This window comes from Phacochoerus africanus, chromosome 7, assembly GCF_016906955.1.
Source record: "Phacochoerus africanus isolate WHEZ1 chromosome 7, ROS_Pafr_v1, whole genome shotgun sequence".
Taxonomy (NCBI): domain Eukaryota; kingdom Metazoa; phylum Chordata; class Mammalia; order Artiodactyla; family Suidae; genus Phacochoerus; species Phacochoerus africanus.
The window spans coordinates 8,451,046-8,472,661 of NC_062550.1; the positions used below are offsets into that span (position 1 = coordinate 8,451,046).

A 21,616-nucleotide genomic window follows, 5' to 3' on the forward strand; every position below is an offset into this window, starting at 1 on the left:
AAAGCTATGTTTTCCTTTGTCAAAGCATTTCTATATCTGAACACTGTTCTGTCATCCTACTGACAAGCATCACTGTTATTATTAATGTCAGGAGCAGTTGATGCAATCCAATATGTCCTCTTCAGTGGTCTGCTTTTGTAGCAGAAGACGAAACCTACCAAGTTGAATAGTAAATATAATTGTTGTTGCCAAAGGTACTGCATCTACATGAAAATTCTCATGTTCTTAATAAGGATGAGAAAGAAATGATATTGTTGATTGCTTAGGCAGAATGAGAAGTGCTTAAAAAATCTTTTAAAAACTTTAAATAGAATGCTCTTTAGTCACTTCTCTTTCTACAAATGAAAAAATGATCTAAAAGCAGTAAATAAAATTCTTAACAAAATAGGGCTTTCAAAAGCAGAATAGTACTTGCCTCTAATAATTTCAAAACTAAAGAAATCCTTTAAATTTATGACACTTAGATGTAGATGTTTTCTCTCTGCATACTGTCCAGAATTTTTATTATTAAATTTACTAATTAATAAGGCTATTTGTAGCTTTTCACCACCTCAAAAGACCTTCCTCTTTTCCTGCTTGAGAAGATTCAGCAATGAGGTTATGATTTTTTTGGTCACAGTTGTTACCATAGCAACAGGGATGCTATAAATTTGTTCACACAAAATTTAAGCTGACCAAAGCCTTGAGGATAGTTGTAACTAAATCGCTAGTGATAGAAGATAAATGTTTGTTTTCTACTGCTTCTGTTTATTATTTGTTAAGTGAAGAGTGAATTATTTTTATCCTTAGGTCTATTAGCATATCATTTTTGTTATATTTGCAAAAATTTGAACTCATCAAAGCTGTTAGAGAAATGGAAATTTTACTTATTCTAATTATGTTAATTCATCATCCTTTTACCTCTTTTCTGCATCATTGCTTTATGCTTAAAAGTCATTCTTTATTTTCATGTTTTTGCTTTTATTCTTCTTAAATTAGAAAATACTATTGAAAAAAGTTTAAAGGGTAAAGAGTGAAAACAAAGTTTCTTTTTATTTCTCTGTACTCGTTCAGTTCTTTTCCTCAGAGACAACTATTACAACCAGGTTTTTATGAGTTTTGGGGGAGATTTTCTGTGTCCTTACATTTCTTTTACCTAAATGGATTTATTTAAGATACACTGCTCTGGCTTTTTTGGTTGTTTTTTGTTTTTTTGTCTTTTCAGGGCCACACCCGCAGCATATGGAGGTTCCCAGGCTAGGGGTCCAATCAGAGCTGTAGCCGCTGGCCTACACCACAGCCACAGCAATGCCAGATCTGAGCCACGTCTGCAACCTCCACCGCATCTCATGGCAACGCCAGCTCCTTAACCCACTGAGCAAGGCCAGGGATCAAACCCGCAACCTCATGGTTCCTAGTCGTATTCGTTTCCACTTCACCATGACAGGAACTCCAAGATACACTGCTCTGGAGTATGATTTTTAACTAAGCAATATATCTTCATCTTTCTATATAATAAATGCACTAATTTAATGTAGATTGTTCCAAAATATGCCTTTTTCACTAAACTGTGTATTGTGGACATATTTCCATATTAGTATACATAGCTGTGCTGTATTCTTTTTTCATTATCACCATTATTATTAATTTTTCAAAAAGATTTACCACAAGGAGGGAAAGAACAGGGGAATAATCCATAAACTTAATAGAAGTCTCAATAATCAATCTGCTGTTCTTGAATATTACAACTTGCTTGATAACGTTACTAGTAGACACATGTGACTGTTTAAATTTAAATTAATGAAAAGGAGTTCCCGTTGTGGCTCAGTGGTTAAGGTATCCGACTAGGAACCATGAGGTTGTGGGTTCAATCCCTGGCCTCGCTCAGTGGGTTAACGATCCGGCGTTGCCATGAGCTGTGGTGTAGGTCGCAGATGTGGCTCGGATCTGGTGTTCCTGTGGCTCTGGCATAGACCAACGGCTACAGCTCCGATTCGACCCCTAGCCTGGAAACCTCCATATGCTGAGGGAGCGGCCATAGAAAAGGCAAAAAGACAAAAATTAATTAATTAATGAAATGAAAACATTAGTTTCTCAGGCACAACTAGCCACATTTCAAATGTTCAATATCACATGTGGCTAGTGGCTACCGTATTGGATGGTGCAGACCTGAACGTTCCTTAAGCTGCACAAAGCCTGATGTCACCACTCTTGCTGCTTTAAGGCCTAAGGCAGAGAACTTGCAGAGGCACAAGGCCAAGATGTCAAAGATTATAAGAGATTTCCAATGCTGCACCAGTAAGTGGACATTTAAAAAAAATCTCTTTATCAGTGGTAAACATAAAAATCAGTTCTTGTCACAACTTCCAATAGCATGCATGGCCACCTAGAATTTTTCTTTTCTCTTTTTTTTAACATCATGAAATGATTACCACGATAAGTTTAGTATAAACATTCATCATTTCATATAGATACAAAATAAAAGAAAACAAAATTTTTCTTTGTGATGAGGATTCTTAGAATTTACTCTCTTAACAACTTTCATATATACCATAGCAATTTAATTATATTTATGTTGTTATACCTTATATCCCTAATACTTATTGACCTTGGGCTGTATTCTTGATGTATAAATGAATCTTGATTTATTTAACCATTCCCTGTAAGTAATCATTTAGGGATTTTTCATGGTTTTGTCTGTTAAAAGCAATGCTGGCAATAACAACCTTGTACGTATATTTTTATGATGCTGTCCCAGAAGTGGAGTTGCTGAAAGGTTATATATATTTTAAGTTTCGAAAAGTCATCCTCTCAAAAATTGCACCAATTTATATCCACTAAAACTGTATCCCCTCATATTTACAAATACTGCATATTATCAAATTTTTACATCTCTGTCGGTCCAAGAGGTAGAAAATTTTCCTTTTAATTGTTATAAACAATCATGTGGGAGTCCCTTGTGGCTTAGCGAATTAAGGATCCAGCATTGGCACTTTTATGGTTCTGGTTACAGCTATGGTATGGGCTCTACTCCTGGCCTGAGAACTTCCACATCCTGCAGGCATGCCCCCCACCCCCCAAAAAAGTGCAAACAATCATGTGTAGGTTTTTGTGAGGACATGACATTTTCATTCCTTTGGGTAAATACCAGGAAGCCCACTAGCTCAGTTGTGTGCCAAGTATGTTTACTTTTGTGAGAAACCATCCTAGCTTTTTTTTTTTTTTTTTTTTTTTTTAGGGCCACACCTGCAGCATATGGAGGGTCCCAGGCTAGGGGTCTAATCGGAACTGTAGCCGCTGGCCTACACCACAGCCACAGCAACACCAGATCTGAGCCGTGTCTGCAACCTACACCACAGCTCACAGCAATGCCAGACCCTCAACCCACTGAGCAAGGCCAGGGATTGAACCCACAACCTCATGGTTCCTAGTCGGGTTCGTTTCCGCTGCACCATGATGGGAACTCCCTATCCTAGTTTTTTTAATGCTTTAATTTTTAAAAATAGATTTAAATATTATCTGTCTAGAATTTGTTTTGATAGCGTTGAAGATCCCTCTTTTAAATTTTGCTTTTACAAATGATAATCCGTTGTCTCAACATCATTTGTTGAATAGCCCATCTTTTCCCCATTTATTTAAATTGTGGCTTTTATCACGTAATAAATTCCCTTTTACATCTGGCCCCATTCCTGGATTTTCCCTTGTTTGTATTAAAGAACCGATATGTCAAGATAAACCATAACATTAAAAAGAAAGAAATACAGAAAAAGAAAGAAAGAAAGAAAAGAAGGAAGGAAGATAGGTTGCTCGTAAGGAGACGGAATCGAATGGAGAGGAGGAATAGAAACTACATTTCTTTGATTCTACCTTGTTTCTGGATTTGTCATTGAAACCCTGGAGATGTTTTGCAAAATTATAAGACTGAAATGAACTAAAGAAAGTAATCTCTAAAAATGCAAAATAATGGAGTTCCCGTCATGGCGCAGCGGAAACAAAGACAACCAAGAACTGTGAGGTTTCGGGTTTGATCAGCGGGTTAAGGATCTGGCGTTGCCGTGAATTGTGGTGTAGGTCACAGACACGGCTCAGATCCTGCGTTGCTGTGGCCTAGGCTGGCAACTGTAGCTCTGATTGGACCCCTAGCCTGGGAACCTCCATATGCAGCCCTTAAAAAAGCAAAATAAAACAAATTTACTTTTCATTCGGTTGGTGTTTTTATTCTTATTTTATTTTATTTTATTTTATTTTATTTTATTTCATTTCATTTCATTTCATTTTTTTGCCATGCCTACAGCATGAGGAAGTTCCTGGGCCAGGGATCAAACCTGCACCACAGCAGTGACAATGCTGGATCCTTACCCTGCTGAGCCACCAGGGAACTCTGAGATGTTGGTATTTTTGATCTGAGACTATGTGAATGTATTGCAGAGTAAATCAAATATGTAATCACGTGGTGCTCTATTCGTATCATCTTTGGTGTCCTTGGGACCTGGGATTCTGTGTATGGGAGAAAGAAGATAGGGATATAAGAAGGAAGGGGTTGTTGGAACCCAGTAGACCTAAATTGAGTTGAGTGAATTTTACCTTAAACTTTTTTTGGAAATTAAAAACTTCTAAATTATCCATAGGTCAAAGAGGAAGCTCAGAGGAAATTTAGAAATACATAGAGCTGCATGAGAAGGCAACATGACATATCAAAATACATGAGACACAGCTAAAGTAGAAGTGAGAAGGAAGTTTATAGCCCTAAATGCTTACATTAGAAAAGAGGAATATAATTTTTAAAAAGAAAAAAGGTCTAAAACTGATATTCTAAGTTCTTTTTTCAAAAATAAAAACAAAAACAAAAAGCAAAATAAACCTATAGGAAGCAGAAGAAAGAATAAACAGCAGAAATCAATGAAATTGAAAATGGGAAAACTGTTCACGGAGCAAATGAATGGTACGAAAAAGCCAGTTCTTTGAAAAATATATAGTTGATAAACCTGTAGCAAGACTGACAGAGGTAAAGAGAGAAGATTCAAATCATCAATATCAGGATGAAATGGGCTATCACTGTGGTTTCTGTAGCTATGAGAGGACAAAGAATTACCACCAACAACTTTATGCTCCTAAATTTGACAACTTAGAGAAATAGAACAGTTTCTTAGAAAGCACAAACTACTGAAACTCAAACAAGACGACCTAGAACCTGAGTAGTCCTACAACCATTACAAAAATTTAAAGAAGAATTAGCATGAACTTTTTTTTACAGTGTCTTCCAGAAAATAGGAAGAAACACTTCCCAGTTCATTTCATGAGGCAAGTATTTCTGTAATACCACACCAAACCATACAACACACACAAAAAATACAGACTACTATCTCTCATGAAATTATGCAAAAATCCTCAAAAAATTATCCAGTTGAATCCAGCATTGTATAAAAAGAATTATATACCATGGCCAAGTAGGATTTGATCCAATTATCCTTCCTCCTTTGAATTTCTTTTGCACCTTTGTCAAAAATCGTTTGGCTGTATTCGTGTGGTCTATTTCTTGGTTCTCTATTCTGTTCCACGGACCTATGTGTCTGTCTCTCAATCAACACCAGACTGGTTCAACATTTGAAAATCAGTCAGTGTAATTCATCATATCAACAAATTAAAGAAGAAAAAAACATAGGATTATGTCAACTGATGCAGAAAATCATTTGACAAAATTCAAAACCCATTTATGGTAAAAAAAACTCTCAGAAAACTATAGATAGAAGGGAATTTCCTTAAATTGATAAAAATCATCTACACAAAACCTACAATCAGTATCATATCTAGGGTGAATGCTTTACCTCTAAAATCAGGAACAAGGCAAGAACTGTTGTTCAACATAGTACGGGAAGTTCTAGCCACTGTAATAAGGCAAAGAAAAGAAAGAAAAGGCATGCAAAAATTAAAGGAATAAATAAAACTGTCCTTATTTACAGGTGACATGATTGTTTGCATAGAAAATCTCAAGGAAATGACAAAATAAAACCTCATGGAACCAGTAAGTGAATTCAAAAAGGTTATAGGATCTAAGATCAACATACAGAAATCACTTGCATTTCTGTACACTAACAGTGAGCATGAGGAAACAAATTAAGATATGTCATTTATAATCACTCCCCCTGGAGTGAAATCCGTAGGTATGATTGTAACAAACTTGTACAGGATCAGTATGCTAAAAATTAGAAAATACTGATGAAAGAAATCAAAGACCTCCAAATTAAAGCTATACTGTGTTCATGAATAGTAAAGATGCTCCTAATTACTCTGTAGGTTTGAGGCACTTCTCATCAAAATTTCAGCAAAGTTTTTTGTATACATAGATTGCAAGCTTATTCTAAAATTTGTACAGAAAGGCACAGGCCCTAGAATAGCTAAAATCATCTTAAAAAATAATCAAGTGAGCATAATCACTCTGCTTGATATTAAAGCCTACTGCATACTTACTGTAATCAGGAGAGTGTGATATTGGAGTTCCCACTATGGCAGTGTGGGTTTGATCCCCAGCCTGGTGCGGTGGGTTAGGGATCCAGCATTGATACAGCTGTGGTGTAGGTTGCAGCAGCAGCTCAGGTTCAGTCCCTGGCCTGGGAACTTCCATGTGCCACAGGTGCAGCAAAAAAAAAAAAAAAAAAAAAAGTCTGGTGTTGATTGAGAGACAGACACATAGGTCCGTGGAACAGAATAGAGAACCAAGAAATAGACCACACGAATATAGCCAAATGATTTTTGACAAAGGTGCAAAAGAAATTCAAAGGAGGAAGGATAATTGGAGCAATTGGACATTCATAGGTAAAACTGTGAACCTCAACTTAAACTTTATACGAAATTCATTCCAAATGAATCACAGACTTAAATATAAAATGCAAAACTGTAGAACTTTATGAAAAATATTTGAGAAAAATCTTAGGGTCTAGGACTGGCCAAAAACATGATCCTTAAAATATATGTATATATCAGACCTCGTCAATTTGAAAATTTTGCTCTGTGAAAGACCTTGTTAAGAGGCTGAAAAGACAAGTTACGAAATGGGAGAAAATATTTGCAAACCACATATCAGGTAAGGACTAATATCTGGAGTATATAAAGAAGTCTCAAGATTCAACAGTTAAAAACCACACAATCCAATTAGAAAATGGGCAAATGATAGGACAGTCACTTCAGCAAGCATAGATAACAGGTAAGCATATGAAAATATGTGTTTAACATCAACTTCATTAGCCTTTAGGAATATGTGATTTACACACTCAATGAAATATGAAAATAGCTAAAGTAAAAAGTAGTGACAACACCAAATGCTGCTCATCATGCAGAGATACTGCATCACTCAGGTATTACCGGTGGGAATGTAAAATAGTGCAGTTACTCTGAAAAACAATTTGACAATGTCTTATAAAACTAAGTCTGAAGCTACCATATAACCCAGCAGTTGCACTCTTAGGCATTTATCTCAGAGGTATGAAAACTTTGTGCACTATGTTCACAGCAGCTTTATTTGTAATAGCCCAATCCCAGAAACCCAAACCCGCAGCATGGGTGGCCTGTAATGGGTTAAACAGACGGATACATCTGAACCGTTTATACTACTCGGCAATACATGGAACATGTTATTGATATGTGCAAGAATGTGGATGAATCTCCAGGAATTATGCCAGGTGAAAAAAGCCAATCCTGGGAGTTCCCGTCGTGGCGCAGTGGTTAGCGAATCCAACTAGGAACCATGAGGTTGCGGGTCTGATCCCTGGCCTTGCTCAGTGGGTTAAGGATCCAGCGTTGCCCTGAGCTGTCATGTAGGTTGCAGATGCGGCTCGGATCCCCGGTTGCTGTGGCTCTGGCGTAGGCTGGTGGCTACGGCTCCGATTAGACCCCTAGCCTGGGAACCTCCATATGCCACAGGAGCAGCCCAAGAAATGGCAAAAAGACAAAAAAAAAAAAAAAGCCAATCCCAAAAGGTTACATCCTGTGTGATTCCATTTATATAACATTCTTTAAATGTTAAAACTGCAGAAGTGAAGTCTAGATTAGTAGTTGTGTGGAGCAGTAGTTATGGTAATAAAAAGGCATCAGGAAGGAGCCTTATGGTGCTAGAAATGTTCTGTATTTTGACCATATCAATGTCAACATTCCTGGATATGATATCGTACTATAATTTTGCGACATGTTACCTTTAGGGGAAACTGAGTAAAGGACATAGAGGATCTCTCTGTATTATTTCTTACAACTTAATGTGAACCTATAATGATTTCATAATAGTTGAATTATTAAAAGTGGAAAATCACTTGGAAAATGGTTTGACAGTTTCTAATAAAGTTAAAAGTAAAGCTATCCTGTGATCTAGCCATTCTAATCCCGTGTAAATATCCAGGAGTAGTGAGTACCTTTGTCCACAAAAAAGATATGTGTGTAAGAACGTTGATAGTAGCTTTATTCATAATAGCCAAAATCTGGAAACAACCCAAATGTCCATATGCAAGAGAATGGGTAAACAAATTGTCATATTTTTATAGTGGAATACTTCTTACCAAAAAAAAAAAAAACAAACCCTACTGATACACACAAAACATGGATTATGTTAGACAGTGGGCATGAGATACAAAAGAATACATAGTGTATGGTTACATTTATATGAAGTTCAGGAACAGACAAACACATTGATGGTGGCAGAGGGTAGAATGCTGTTTACTGTTTGTTAGGGGAACAGTTATCAACTGGAAAGGAGCTTGAGGGAGCTTTCTGGAGTGAAGGAAATGTTACATAGTATATACATAATATTAAAAGTTATTGACTTTACACTTAAGGTTTACATTATCCTGCATGTTAATTATATCTCGATAAAATACTGAAAAAAAATTATCCCTCACCCATAGGGGAAAAGAAGACATATCAACCAGTCCCACTGTATAGTTTTATTTGGATCTTTTTTCAGAAAAGCTGTAGAAAAACCTATTTATGACTTGTTAAATTGAAAATCTGAACAGTTTATAGTTATTGATGACATTAAAGAGTTATTGGGAAGTTTATGGGTTAGAATAACTATTAATGTTAAAGAGTTCTTATAGAGATACATGTTGAAATAAGTGATCTATCTACATTTGCCTAAAAATAAAACAGTTGGGGAGGGATGGCAATACAAATGAAACAGGACTGGCTATGAGTTGCTTGTTGTTTAACCTGAGTGATTAGATTGATTATTGTTATTTTTTAACTCCATGATAAAAAGTTAAAATTCTAGATATGGATAAAAGATACACCAGGTAGATATATTACTGCCAATAAAACAGAATAATTAGTCTTTGAGATAGTATGTTCTAAGGGCACTCAAGGAGTGTTAGGGAAAGTTAAGGCCCCAAACAAAATCTGCTGGTCTACACTAGATGTCTTTAGCAAGGAGTGAAAATTTTTTTTTAATTCTTGAAAGGTGTATTTTGTTTCTTTTTGTTTATTTATTTTAACTGAAGTATAGTTGATTTACAATATTATGTGAATGTCCGATTTACAACAGATATGCTCCATTAGAAGTAATTATAATGGCTGTAATTCCCTGTGCTGTGTAATATATCCTTGTTGCTTATCTATTTTATACATAGGAGTTTGTATCTCTTAATCCCATTCTCCTAATTTGCCCCATCCCCCTTGCCTCTCTCCTTTGGTAACCACTAGTTTGTTTTCTATATCTGTGAGTCTGTTTCATATACATTCATTTGTATTATTTTTTAGTCCACATGTAAGTGATATCATACAATATTTGTCTTTCTCTGTCTCACATTTCACCAAGCATCATATTATCTAGGTCCATCCATGCTGTTGCAAAGGGAGTGGGGATTCTTAAGAGCAGGAAAAAAAACACCCTATATCAGTGGATACCCAAATGTATAGATATAAGCATGTGTGTGTTCTTACAATCAAAATGTATTTATGGTGATGTTAATACCTAGAGACACATTGCTTCTCCATAATTATTCATCTGTTGGAACAAATCAAAGCAGTGAGATTAATTTTTTTCCGCTTTCATGTGTTCTCTCGTAAGGACCTGATGTTATTTTGTGAGGATGATCCAAAGCCAGTTTTGCCAACAATTCCGGCTGCTATTACCTCATCAACTGCATGGTTGTCAGAAGGGCAAACAGACGGTTGTAACCTCTGGGATGCAGGTAAATTAGTTAAAGAATAAAAAGTTTACTTGGAAACATGAATAAGAAACACTGGGCAGGGGTTATTTTTCGTCAGATTTTTTTTTATAGCAACAACGGCTTGAATTTAACTTTGATGAAGAGGGACGGGACTAGCATGGAGAAATGCAACCCGCACTGGATCCTATAGCCTTGTTTCACTATTTGTTGCAGTATTTTTTTTCTCTGTTTTGCTTTTTAAAATTTATCATGGCTGTATTTCAAAAAGTGTTAACTACAAACCTCAAATCTTTCATAAATGGTTTTTTAAAAAGCAGAAAAATTCATTTTAGTTCCTTTTCTTGTTTGTATTAATCTTCTCTTTGATGAAGAGTTTAAATCATGATATTTTTCAGAAGCAAGCACTAGATGAAAATGTGAAAAGGCCTGATGCATGGTATCCCACAAGTTGTTTAATCATCTCTTGAATAGTTAACATTGGAGAAAACCACAGTATAAATCACACTCTCAAATTCCAACTGGGCTCGACGGCTACTCAAGATCTGATTGATCCATTGTCAAGCCACTCCGTCCTGTCTATTCTCCGTGAACTCTCAATTTCCAGTACATTCTTCCTCTTGATTTTCTCAGAGAATAGGATGAAAGATCTGCCAAGAAGAGAACAAAACATTCTTAGTAGCTTTTATCCCCTCATATGCCTTTGCCTTTATGTTCATCCGGGCATCCTTTCCCTTTTCAAAGAGTGGGCTCCTTATGTTCTGAGTTTCATCTTCTCCCTCATCTGTGGACTATGCACCTCGATTTCCCCCTTCTATTGAGCCCAACAATGGGCTCATAATTCCAAAATATTGAAACTGCAGTTTATTAGTATAGATTTATTTTACAAGTTCACATGTATATAGTTTTCTTACAAAGCCAGTTGTAAAAATGATGAGGATATTTTAATAGACACGAGAACAAGAAATGTGGGTTATAGTGATATTTGTAATACAAGGATGGCATTATTCACATGAATAATTGGTTACAAGTGGTTATAGTTTTTTAGACAGCTTACTTTCTCAGAATATGCTTTATGTAAACACATCCAGATCCAGAAACTTGAGAGAAGAACAGTAAGGAAAATGTTTTTGTGTTCTAATATCCCCCTAACATTTCCACCCCCAATGTGTTTTTTCAGGGCCGCACCCAAAGCATATGGAGGCTCCCAGGCTAGGGGTCGAATCGGAGCTGTAGCCGCCAGCCTATGCCACAGCCACGGCAATGCCAGAGCTGTGCTGCATCTCCAACCTGCACTGAAGCTCACTGCAACACTGGATCCTTAACCCACTGAGCGAGGCCAGGCATCGAACCTGTGTCCTCATGGATGCTGGTCAGATTTGTTTCCACTGAGCCACAATGGGAACTCCCCCCTAATACTTTTTTGATAGACTTTATTTTTTAGAGCAGTCTTAGGTTCAAAATTGAGAAGAAGATAACAAGATTTCCCCATAAACCCTTTGTTCCCCAACAAGCACAGCTTCCTTCACTGTCAGTATCCCATACCAGAGGGGTACATTCGTTGCAGTCAGTCACTCTACAGTGACGCCTTTTTATCACCTGAAGACCGTGCTTTTCGATGGGGTTCACTCTTGGTGGTGTACAGTCTATGGGTATTGACAAACCTCTAACGACATGCAGCCACCATTAGCATGTCGTCCAGAGTGTTCCTCTGCCCTAAGAATCCTCTGTGCTCTGCCTACTCATTCCTCCCTCTCCTCTAACCCCTGGAAACTGCTGGTACTCTGTCTTCAGAGTTTTGCCTTTACTAGAAAGTCGTATATTTGGAATCATGCAGTGTGTAACCTTTTCAGATTGGCTGCTTTCACTTAGTAATGTGCATTTAAGGTTCCTCCATGTCTTTTCATGGCTTAACAGCTCGTTTCTTTTTAGTGCTGAATAGTATACCTGAGGCTATTTATCCATTCACCTACCAAAGAACATCCTGGTGCGTCCTTGTTTTGGCAGTTACAAGTAAAGCTGCTGTAAATACCCCTGGACAAGTTTTTTGGTGACATGAGTTTCCCTCTGCCAACATTTTAATGCAAGTGAATTTGAGTATAAATGAGCATCAGAAGCAACTCTGGAGAGGAAAAAAGTCACAAAACCTGGCGCTTGAGGGATGATTCCACCATATTATTTGGTTAGGACTCGTCTTAATTGGAGGAGCTTTTCCTATTTTTGAGTCTTTCTTTTCTCTAGTCTTTCCTTCCCATAATCTCAGAGATTTTTGCAAGATCTTAGCATTTCACTTTCTAGCTTAAAAACTTTCAATACTTCTACATGGCCAGTGAATCTGTTTGTTTTTTTAATTGTCATATAACACTTTTCATAGTCTGGTCCCAACCAACCCTTTTGGCCTCATCACCCAATACTGCCAATACTCACAATACTTTGTGCCATTCTATTCCTTATGTAGCTTTTTCTCCTTAGAATGTCTTTGTTCCAGTTACTTTGGCTGTGTAACACATTGCTCTAAAACTTTTGTGGCATAAAATAACCATTTATTCTGCTCTCGGATCCTCTGGGTCAGGAATTAGGACAGGGCACAGTAGGGATGACTTGTCTCTGTTCCATGACGTACGTCTGGGCCTCAGCCCGAGAGCACAAAGCCTGGGGCGAGAATCATCTGAAGGCTCATTCACCTGTGTGTCTGGTGGTTGACGCTTGCTGCATCTGCTGGGGGCCGCGGCTTCTCCACAGGAGTCCCTTTCTGTGGTCTCCACGAGGCTAGTTTGGGCTTCCTCATAGCATCGTGGCTGGGTTCCAGGTTAAACATCCTGTGAAAGAAAGGACCAGGCTTTTTGATACTTCCTCCCCCTTCAGTTTATCAAGGCAGTTGAAAAGTCTTGCCAAAGTTCAAGGGGAAGGGACGTAGATGTCCTAAGTGTTGACATCATAATGAAAGAAAAGCATATGGATGGAATGTGTATTAGTACAGTCATCGTTGGAATATACATTCTGCCACAGTACTCCACCAGATAGTGAATTCTTTTTTTTTTTTTTTTTGTCCTTTCTAGGGCTGCTTCCTGTGGCATATGGAGGTTCCCAGGCTAGGGGGTCGAATTGGAGCTGTAGCCACCGGCCTACGCCAGAGCCACAGCACCTCGGGGATCCGAGCCACGTCTGCAACCTACACCACAGCTCACGGCAACACTGGGTCCTTAACCCACTGAGCAAGGCCAGGGATCGGACCCGCAACCTCATGGTTCCTAGTTGGATTTGTTAACCATTGCGCCACAACGGGAACTCCCAAATAGTGAATTCTTAACAAAATCCAATTCAAACAGCAAAGCCCAGCTCAGATGTTTGCTATAAAATCAGAAGATTGCTATAAAATCTTCGTACAGAATAATTTCTCCTTTCAATGCAATGCATTCCCACAGGAATTTGCTCAAATAATTCAATACAGAATTATTTTAAGTTTTATTATTTATATGTTATTGTTTTATTTATAAACATAATTATTTTATATGATTTTAATTTTTTCTAGTTCTGTGAAAAATATTATTGGTAATTTGATAGGTTTTGCATTGAATCTGTAGGTTGCCCTGGGTAGTTTGGTCATTTTAACAATGATTTTTTTCTTCTTGTTAATTTTGTGAGTTAGTTGATTTCCAAATATTAAAATAACCTTAAAACTCAATCTGGCAATGATATATTATCTTATATATGCATTGCTGGGTTTGATTTGCTAATGTTTTATTTAGGAGTTTCATGTCTGTATTCTATGAGTGAAATTATCTAGGACTGTCTTTTCTCATATTCTCTTTGTTATATTTTGACATCAAAATTTTGCTAGACTCATAAAAAGATTTGGAAAGTATTTGCTCTTTTTTTTATATATATTCCAGAATAGTTTTTTAGGATTGTTTGTGACTTGATGTGAAAATAGATAAGGTATTCTGTGGGTTCGCTGATGGTGCTGGCAGAAGGGCTGCAGGCAGGGAAGGCAGATCTGCACCCAGAATGTGTGTTCTCCTTATGAAGACAAAGTACTGCTCCCTTGGAATGGAGGGGTCTAATATAATCAACCTGACACCAGGCAATTGGTTGTTTTCCCTGGAAAATGGTGCCACACTAGGGATGGGCATTCAGCAGTTATGGAGGCTCGGCCACCCTGGTGAGAGGAAGCTCATGGTGTTGAGCCCATGCGTGATCTCCGTCCCTGCCTGAGGAAAGAGGATGATTGACATCCATTAAACGGAGCAACTTGTCTGTTGCTGTCTGGTCTTGGAGAGCCTCTTCCGAGTGCGTGTCCTCTGGCAGGCGTTTAGGTGGGACATAGTGTACACATCCTGAGGGTTCATCCAGGTATTTCTTTGTCACCAGTCTTCCGGTCTTATTCTTTCCAAGTCCCTGATAGCACCCATCAGCCATGAATTGCATCTTGCCTTCTACATGAAGTGTGCATCTGTTTACAGTTCTGTCTGCTAGGAGGATTTTCCTACGGACTTTCAGGGCACTTCTGAGCGAGGCTATGATTTAGCAGTTAACCACTTCTGGCTAGTGCTGGCATAATTACAGATTCTTCTGTAAACCAGTCCTATGCTTTTCTCTCTTAACTGGCAATTCTCCATGGAGCTATAGGTGTAGGTCAAGGGGCGGGGCAGTAAAAGAATGGGAGCAGATTCCATGGAGTCTGAGCCATGTGCTTGTATAGTTTGCGTGGGCCTTCTGGCTTGGTCTGCTCTCATATATTCCCTTTTGATTTTGCAATAGAAAGCTTCTGTGTATGCCCAAGTTTATGTTCTGTGGACCAGATAACACCCACTACGTGACGGTGGTATAAGCACAAGAAGACATGGCTTTACTCCACAGCCCTAGAGGCCAGCTTTGTGATTTTCCTACTGGGACTCGTGAGAGGCTCTGTTTAACAGCTTTTATCTGCCTCAGGCACTTGCACTGGTTCTAGGTTATGTGGTCCAGATGTCAGGGCAGCTTATACAGTGACCTTGGCCTGTTGCAGAATCTTTTCTTGCTTTTATCCCCCCCCACCACCACCAAAAAAGGGCAGTAAATGGTCATAACAGCACACCCAGTGTGGTATACACTGCCTCCAGAGTTCAAAGATGCCCACATTACTGTGATTTTTTTCTTCGTGTTGGACAATTTGAGGGGCAACAACTTGTCTCTCACTTTAGAGGGGCTCTCCTGACATGCTCCAGACCTTTGAACACTCTGAAAACTGTGCAGCACTTGGACTTTCCTGGGTTTATCCCCCACCTTCTGCAGCATGTAGCATCAAGATGGTTTGTTACTTCCTGCTTAATAAAACCAGTTGGCATTGCAGCATCAATGTAATGGGCTGGTGTGATGTTCTAAGAGATACTGAGAAAATCCAGGTCTGTCTGGTCTCTGTTAAAAGAGACTGTAGGCAAGACAGTAAAGGTATGCTGTGTCCCTGCCACACAAAGGCTGGTTCCAATTATATTTATTAATGGAGACTTAAAGGAAACATTTCTAGGCCAATAACTGTACATTAGATGCCAGGGGCTGTGTTGATTTGCTTTAGTAAAGATACTGCAGCTGGAATTACAGCTGTGATTGGCATCACCGCCTGATTTTATTTGCAATAATCTATAGTCATTCTCCAGCATCCATCTGGCTTTTCAGAAAAACAAGAGTCACCTCCCCACACACAACTTTCAAGTCTTTGATGATGGCGCTAATCTCTGCAGTTTCCCCAGAAAGATTTTTGGGGGTCGAGGGAGTGTAATTCTAGGGGGTTCTGCTTGGCTCTTCTAAACATAATAGCCCGAACTTCATGGGTTGTGGAACTAATGTGGGCATTCCACCAGTCGCTAAGTGTATCTATTCCCACTGTACATTCTGAGACCATGGAAATAAGTAGAGAAAGGTCTGCGTTTTTACCGGATGGACCCATTGTGAGTTGAGCCTAGGCTAAGGTTTCACATGTCACCTGATTGCCATAAATTGCCTCTCAGCAGAGGACAGTGGCGCTGTTGAATCTCCAGAGATTAGTGTCAGTTAAGAACCAGTGTCTAACAAGGCCAGGAAATGCTGTGTGTTTCCCTTTCCAAGGACAGTGTCTTTTTGTAAATGGCTTCAGGTCCTCCAGGGAAGACTTAGGGGAGGATTAACTATGTGCACCTGGAGTGGCATTTCAGGATTTGTCCTCGAAAGGATCTGACCTTCCCCTCAACCAAGGGGTTCTGGCTCTGTAAACTGGCTTCAGTTTAGGAATTGGATAGGCTGCCGTGACTCCTCCCATGATGACAACGATTCGCTTTTCCATCTGTATATGTCAAGCAGCCCATAGGCACTGCCCACCTATTTTCTGTCGATCCTGATTCTTTAACCATTACTCTACATCCCTGAAGGTAGGACACCTGGTCTCATTGCCTCCCTGTGACTTATCATGGTTCTTGTGCCTAGCTTGTCCCTAAGAGTTAAGCACTACCATCTGGCTTTTACCACCCCAGGATGGCACTATTCCCACTGGGATCAGGGACCCCGGTCCCACCGTGTCATCTGTATGGTCCCCTATAGCCCACAGATGACAACCACCACAAGCTCTTCAGAGGTGCTGGTGCCCCTGTCGCAATATGTTTCTTAGTGCATTGGTGCAGAGAGTGTAGCCTGGGGCGCCTAGAAGGTGGCTGAGCCCGTTGTACATAACAGGTCTGTTCCCACAGTCCCATTGCCTAGCACCTTTAAGCTTCCTTTCACAGCCTGTGCCATGAAAGTCCTTTTCTTCCAGAGGCCACTCCCGCGTCCTGTACACAGGGTGTTCTCTCCCTTGCTGGCTCTCTGTTGCTCTTCTCAGGTCCTGCTGAAATTTACAGCCTCATTGACACCCCACCACCTCACTGACACTCCCTCCCCCTCTTCCCTGCTTTATGTTCTCTGTAACCCTTATCATTACCTGTGTGCCATATTCCTTATGTGTCTATTTGATTTAGTAAAAGCATCCTTTGTTGGGGGGAGGATTCCGCAGACCACCCACAGGTATCATAGTGAATCTACCATTCCTATAGCTCTGACTGTGAGTTCTGCTTCTTGTCACTTGTAGGTATATGTGATGCTTTTCTTTTTTTTAATCTTTATTTACACATATATATTTTTTTCTACTGTACAGCATGGTAACCCAGTTACACTTACATGTATACATTCTTTTTTCTCACATTACGTGTTCCATCATAATATATGATGCTTTTCAAGCAGATTTTTGTATGTTGCTCACGAGTTGGGTGCGTTGCACTCATATCTTCCATTTCGAGGGCAGCTTCTGTACGCTTTCATCTTTCCCTGGAGTGTCTATCAGTCATCAGAGCGCTGCAGAGTATGTTCTGAATTAGAGCACTGATTGCGGAAATTTGAGAGGTTATCAACATAGTAACTGTGTATTCTATGGTTGGTGAAGAAAGTCAATTAAACCCTTTCTTAAAACTTAGTTGTTTCCACTTTTTTACTTCAAAAATATAGAAAAACATGATTCACTCCTGAAAAACAGACATAAATGACCATTAAAGATTTTGCTGAAATAAATAGAGCAAAGCCACAATCATTTGCAGAAGTCAGTTACATAATTAAAAGACTAGAAGGAGAGTAACTGCATTTAAAGATATCACCTTTTATTTGTCAAGCAGTGGCCAACATTTTTCATCATTGTGATAATTAAAAGAGACACTGACTTTTGAATTATTTATGAAATTTTGGTCAAGAAGCCATTCCACCTAAATCTCCTTCTGCATTACTAATGACTGTGTGTGTATTATAAGAATATCATATAATCCATTATCATATAATTCCATTTCAAATTGGAAGAATTAGCTTAATCCAAACTAAGATGACAGGTTCTTCATCAAGTGACTATGACCTCTCGGGTATCTAAGTCCCAATTTGACTTTCTGAATGAAGCAAATGGCTGTCACTTTCCAAGAATGAGTAAGTTATTCATCCTACAGCTATTTACTGAATACCTACTATGTACCAGGCACTGTGCTAACTGTTAGATATCCACTGATGGAAAGATCCCTGGCATCATGTAGCTTGCAGTCTAGTGGTCTAATCAGACAGATGAGCTAAGTGTTAGGGTGTGGAGAGAACAGGGAAGCACACAGAGGGCACCTGCTTGGGTGTCAGGTGTCAGGTGTCAGGGGAGGTTTTCTAGAGAATGTGAAGGATAGGTAATGATAAAACAGTATTTGCATTGTGTGTGCAGGGTATATTTTTAAGCTTTTTTTTTTTTGGTTTTTGGTTTTGTTTTGTTTTTTTAGGGACACACCCACAGCATCTGGAAGTTCCCAGGCTAGGGGTTGAATTTGAGCTGCAGCCGCCGGCCTACACCACAGCCACAGCCACAGCAATGCCAGATCTGAGCCACATCTCAGACCTACCCCATGGCTAACGGCAACGCCAGAGCCTTAACCCACTGGGCTAGGCCAGGGATTGAACCTGTGTCCTCATGGATACTAGTCAGGTTTGTTATTGCTGAACCACAACAGGAGCTCTGTATTTTTAAGCATTTTAATTCATATAATCTTCAAAACAATTTATGAGATAGATGAAGAAAATCCACACAGAATTTTAAATAACTTGCCCAAGGTCCCAGGGTTAGGACATGAATGGGTTTGGAATTACTAATCTTCTACAAGAGACCTCATGGAGCGCCACAGCCTCTCCCGCCATCTGAGTTCACAGCGAGAGGTCAGCAGTTGGTCACCAGAGCATGATTGTGCCCGCACCTTGATCTCAGACTTCAGCCTCCATAACTGTGACAAAGAAATTTCTGTGGTTTCTAAGCTGCCTGTGGTATTTTGTTACAGCAGCTCTAAGGGACTGAATCAGGCAGGCATGCCCCATCACCTAATAAGCCAGGTGGACGAGTTTCAATTGTGTCTGAAGAACAATGGGGAGCCTTTGAAGTGTTTTAAGCAAGAGCAAGATCCAGGCAGCTCCCGCTCTAGGAAGGTGACTGTGGATGCAGCGTAAAGAAAGGATTGGAGAAGGGCAGGTCAGGAAGAACGGTCAGGGGTCACACAGAACTAGAGACTCAGAACATTTCTAAGATGCAACTCTGAGGAGTTCCCATTGTGGCTGAGCAGATTAAGTACCTGACATTGTCTCTGTGAGGTTTCGGGTTTGATGCCTGGCCTTGCTCAATGGGCTAAGAATCCAGCATTGCCAGAAGCTGCACCATAGGTCTCAGATGCAGCTAGAATCCGGTGTTGCTGTGGCCATGGTGTAGGCTGCAGCTGCAGCTCCGATTCAACCCCTGACCTGGGAACTTTCATATGCCACAGGAGTGGTCTTTAAAAAAAAAAGAAAGAAAGCAAGAAAGAAAGCAGGGGGAAAAAAAAAAGAATCTTATTGCAGTGCCTCAGTTTGATGTGGAGGCTCAGGTTTGATTCCCACCCAAAGGCAGTGGGTTAAAGGATCCGGCATTGCCACAGCTGTGGCGTAGGTTGCAGCTGCAACTTAGATTCAGTCCTTGGCTCAGGAACTTCTATATGTTCAGGTTCAGCCATTTAAAAAAAAAAAAAAAAAAAAAAAAGCCGCTCTGATCAGACCTCTGAGAAGCTCCTCTTAGGATAAAACCTAACACTTTGGCACAGCAGGTAAGCACCTTCTGCATTGGGCCCTTCTTTCCTCTCCAGCTAACCTTTCACCTCCATCCTCCTCCATCACATGCAGTGGTCCAGCCATGGACCCTGAACTACTTGACGTAAATGCCATGTTCTCTCACACTTTGTGTGTGTTCCTTCCTCTGTTCTCCATTTGAATCCTTAGGGTTCAGCAAAGATGTCACTTTTGCCAGGAAGCCTTTCCTGACACACTGAAAGCAGGGGTTATTGCCCCTCCCCGGGGCCCTCAAGACACTCTGCTCCAGATCTGGCGCTGAGTCTACTGTGTTGTCATTGCCCATTACTTCCCCCGTCTTCAGACTCACTAGTCTATGATTTATTTGAGACAAGGTCTGTGTCTTGTTCATCGTTATGTTCTCTGCCTCTAATCCAATACTTTGCGCATAGTAAGTGCTCCACTAAATATCTATTAGCTAAATAGGTATCATTTGAAATGCCCCTAAATTGAATACACTTGTTCTCACGTGGCTGTGTCTGTATTTTTTGCATTTACTTTGAAAGTGCCTTCAGAGAAGATTCATCACAATTTTTTAAAAGAAGAGCAGCTTGAGCAGCATAACGAGTGTTCTTCAAGTTCACCGATGAGGTTCACTACAACAGAATTGCCTTTTGAAATTTTGTGGAATTTTCCTCATCCCTAATTGACTCTTGATTGTTATATTAGCTAAAAAGAGTCTGTTTAAAGGAGGAAATGCTCAAAACGCAATTTAAAATAACGTTCAAGGATCTAGAGAGGGAATGGGGGGGGGATTGGTTTTGGTGTTGATGTCACATATTATTTATTTAGTTTTTCCTTTCATGTCATTTCAAATCTGGTCTGAACCAGGATCTGCCTCTGGTGTGACAAGAGCCCAGAGATGACCCCTCTCCCCCGGTTTTTAGATGTTGTCACTCAGGGTGCTGGGGTTTAGAAGGAAAGCCTAGAGGGCAGAGAGCTGAGGGGCTGTCTTCGCGGTGAAGAGAGGCGGGGCCATCAGAGAGGGAAGAGCCCTCAAAGTTGTCTTACTCGTGTTTGAGTCACTGGCACGTTTTCAAGCCATGACCTCAAGTGTGCCAGAAGGAGTAGCCATGGGGTTTTTTGTTTGCTTTTGGAATTCAGGATACTCTTAAATTTCCTGGTGGCAGAAAGTGGCTGACTGAAATGCCCTACTCCCAGACCCTCTACTTGTATTTCTATTCTACTGCTTCCATCCTGTTCTGCTGGTGTGAGGTGAAGAGGGGTAGGGGAACTCCAGAATGTTGCTCACTTCTCCAGACGCAGTGCTGAAAGAGTGGCTAGCCAATAGTAGGTGCTCAAGAAACACTTGTTGGATAGATGAATGATAGGTCCTTCCCTGGACAGGTTCAGGATATAAGATTTCCATCACCAGTATCTGACTCTTGCTTCTTCTGTTTATCTCCACTCGCAGAGGGTCTTTAGTCTGAGGTAGATGCTTGGAGGGTGGAGGGAAAAGAAGCCAAACTAGTATTCTTCCCAGATTCCTCCTGTTAGAAGTTAATCTGGCTTTTGTTTGTTTTCGGTTTAAGTCTTTCATCTCTGGACCCACCATGAAACTTCCTCCTGAGCAACGGCAGCTTCATATTTCAGTGACTGTGCTTGGGGAAGAACCCTGGGGACACAGCAGGAGTGGGAGTTGTGAGAGGGAGACTGTGTCTGTTAACACTTCACTCATCATCCTTTCACCCTGGGTTCTCAGCTTCTAGCACAATGCGCAGTACACAGTAGGATCTCCATGCGACTTTATTGAACCCGATACTGGGTGAGCCAGAATTGGTAGGATATTGAAGGGAAAAGGGCAGAAGCTTGGGGACGTACTCAGGCTAGAGATGGAGTGGCAT

The 21,616-nt window shown here is 39.9% G+C and overlaps 1 protein-coding gene across 1 annotated transcript in view; it reads left to right on the forward strand.

Annotated features, from left to right (window-relative positions):
* Positions 1 to 21,616, forward strand: part of ENTHD1 (ENTH domain containing 1) — a 96,788-nt gene that overhangs the window by 37,627 nt on the left and 37,545 nt on the right. The window contains exon 4 of the mRNA XM_047785696.1: positions 10,028 to 10,151. Coding sequence (XP_047641652.1) covers positions 10,028 to 10,151 — 124 coding nt within the window. The remainder of the gene's footprint in view (positions 1 to 10,027; positions 10,152 to 21,616) is intronic.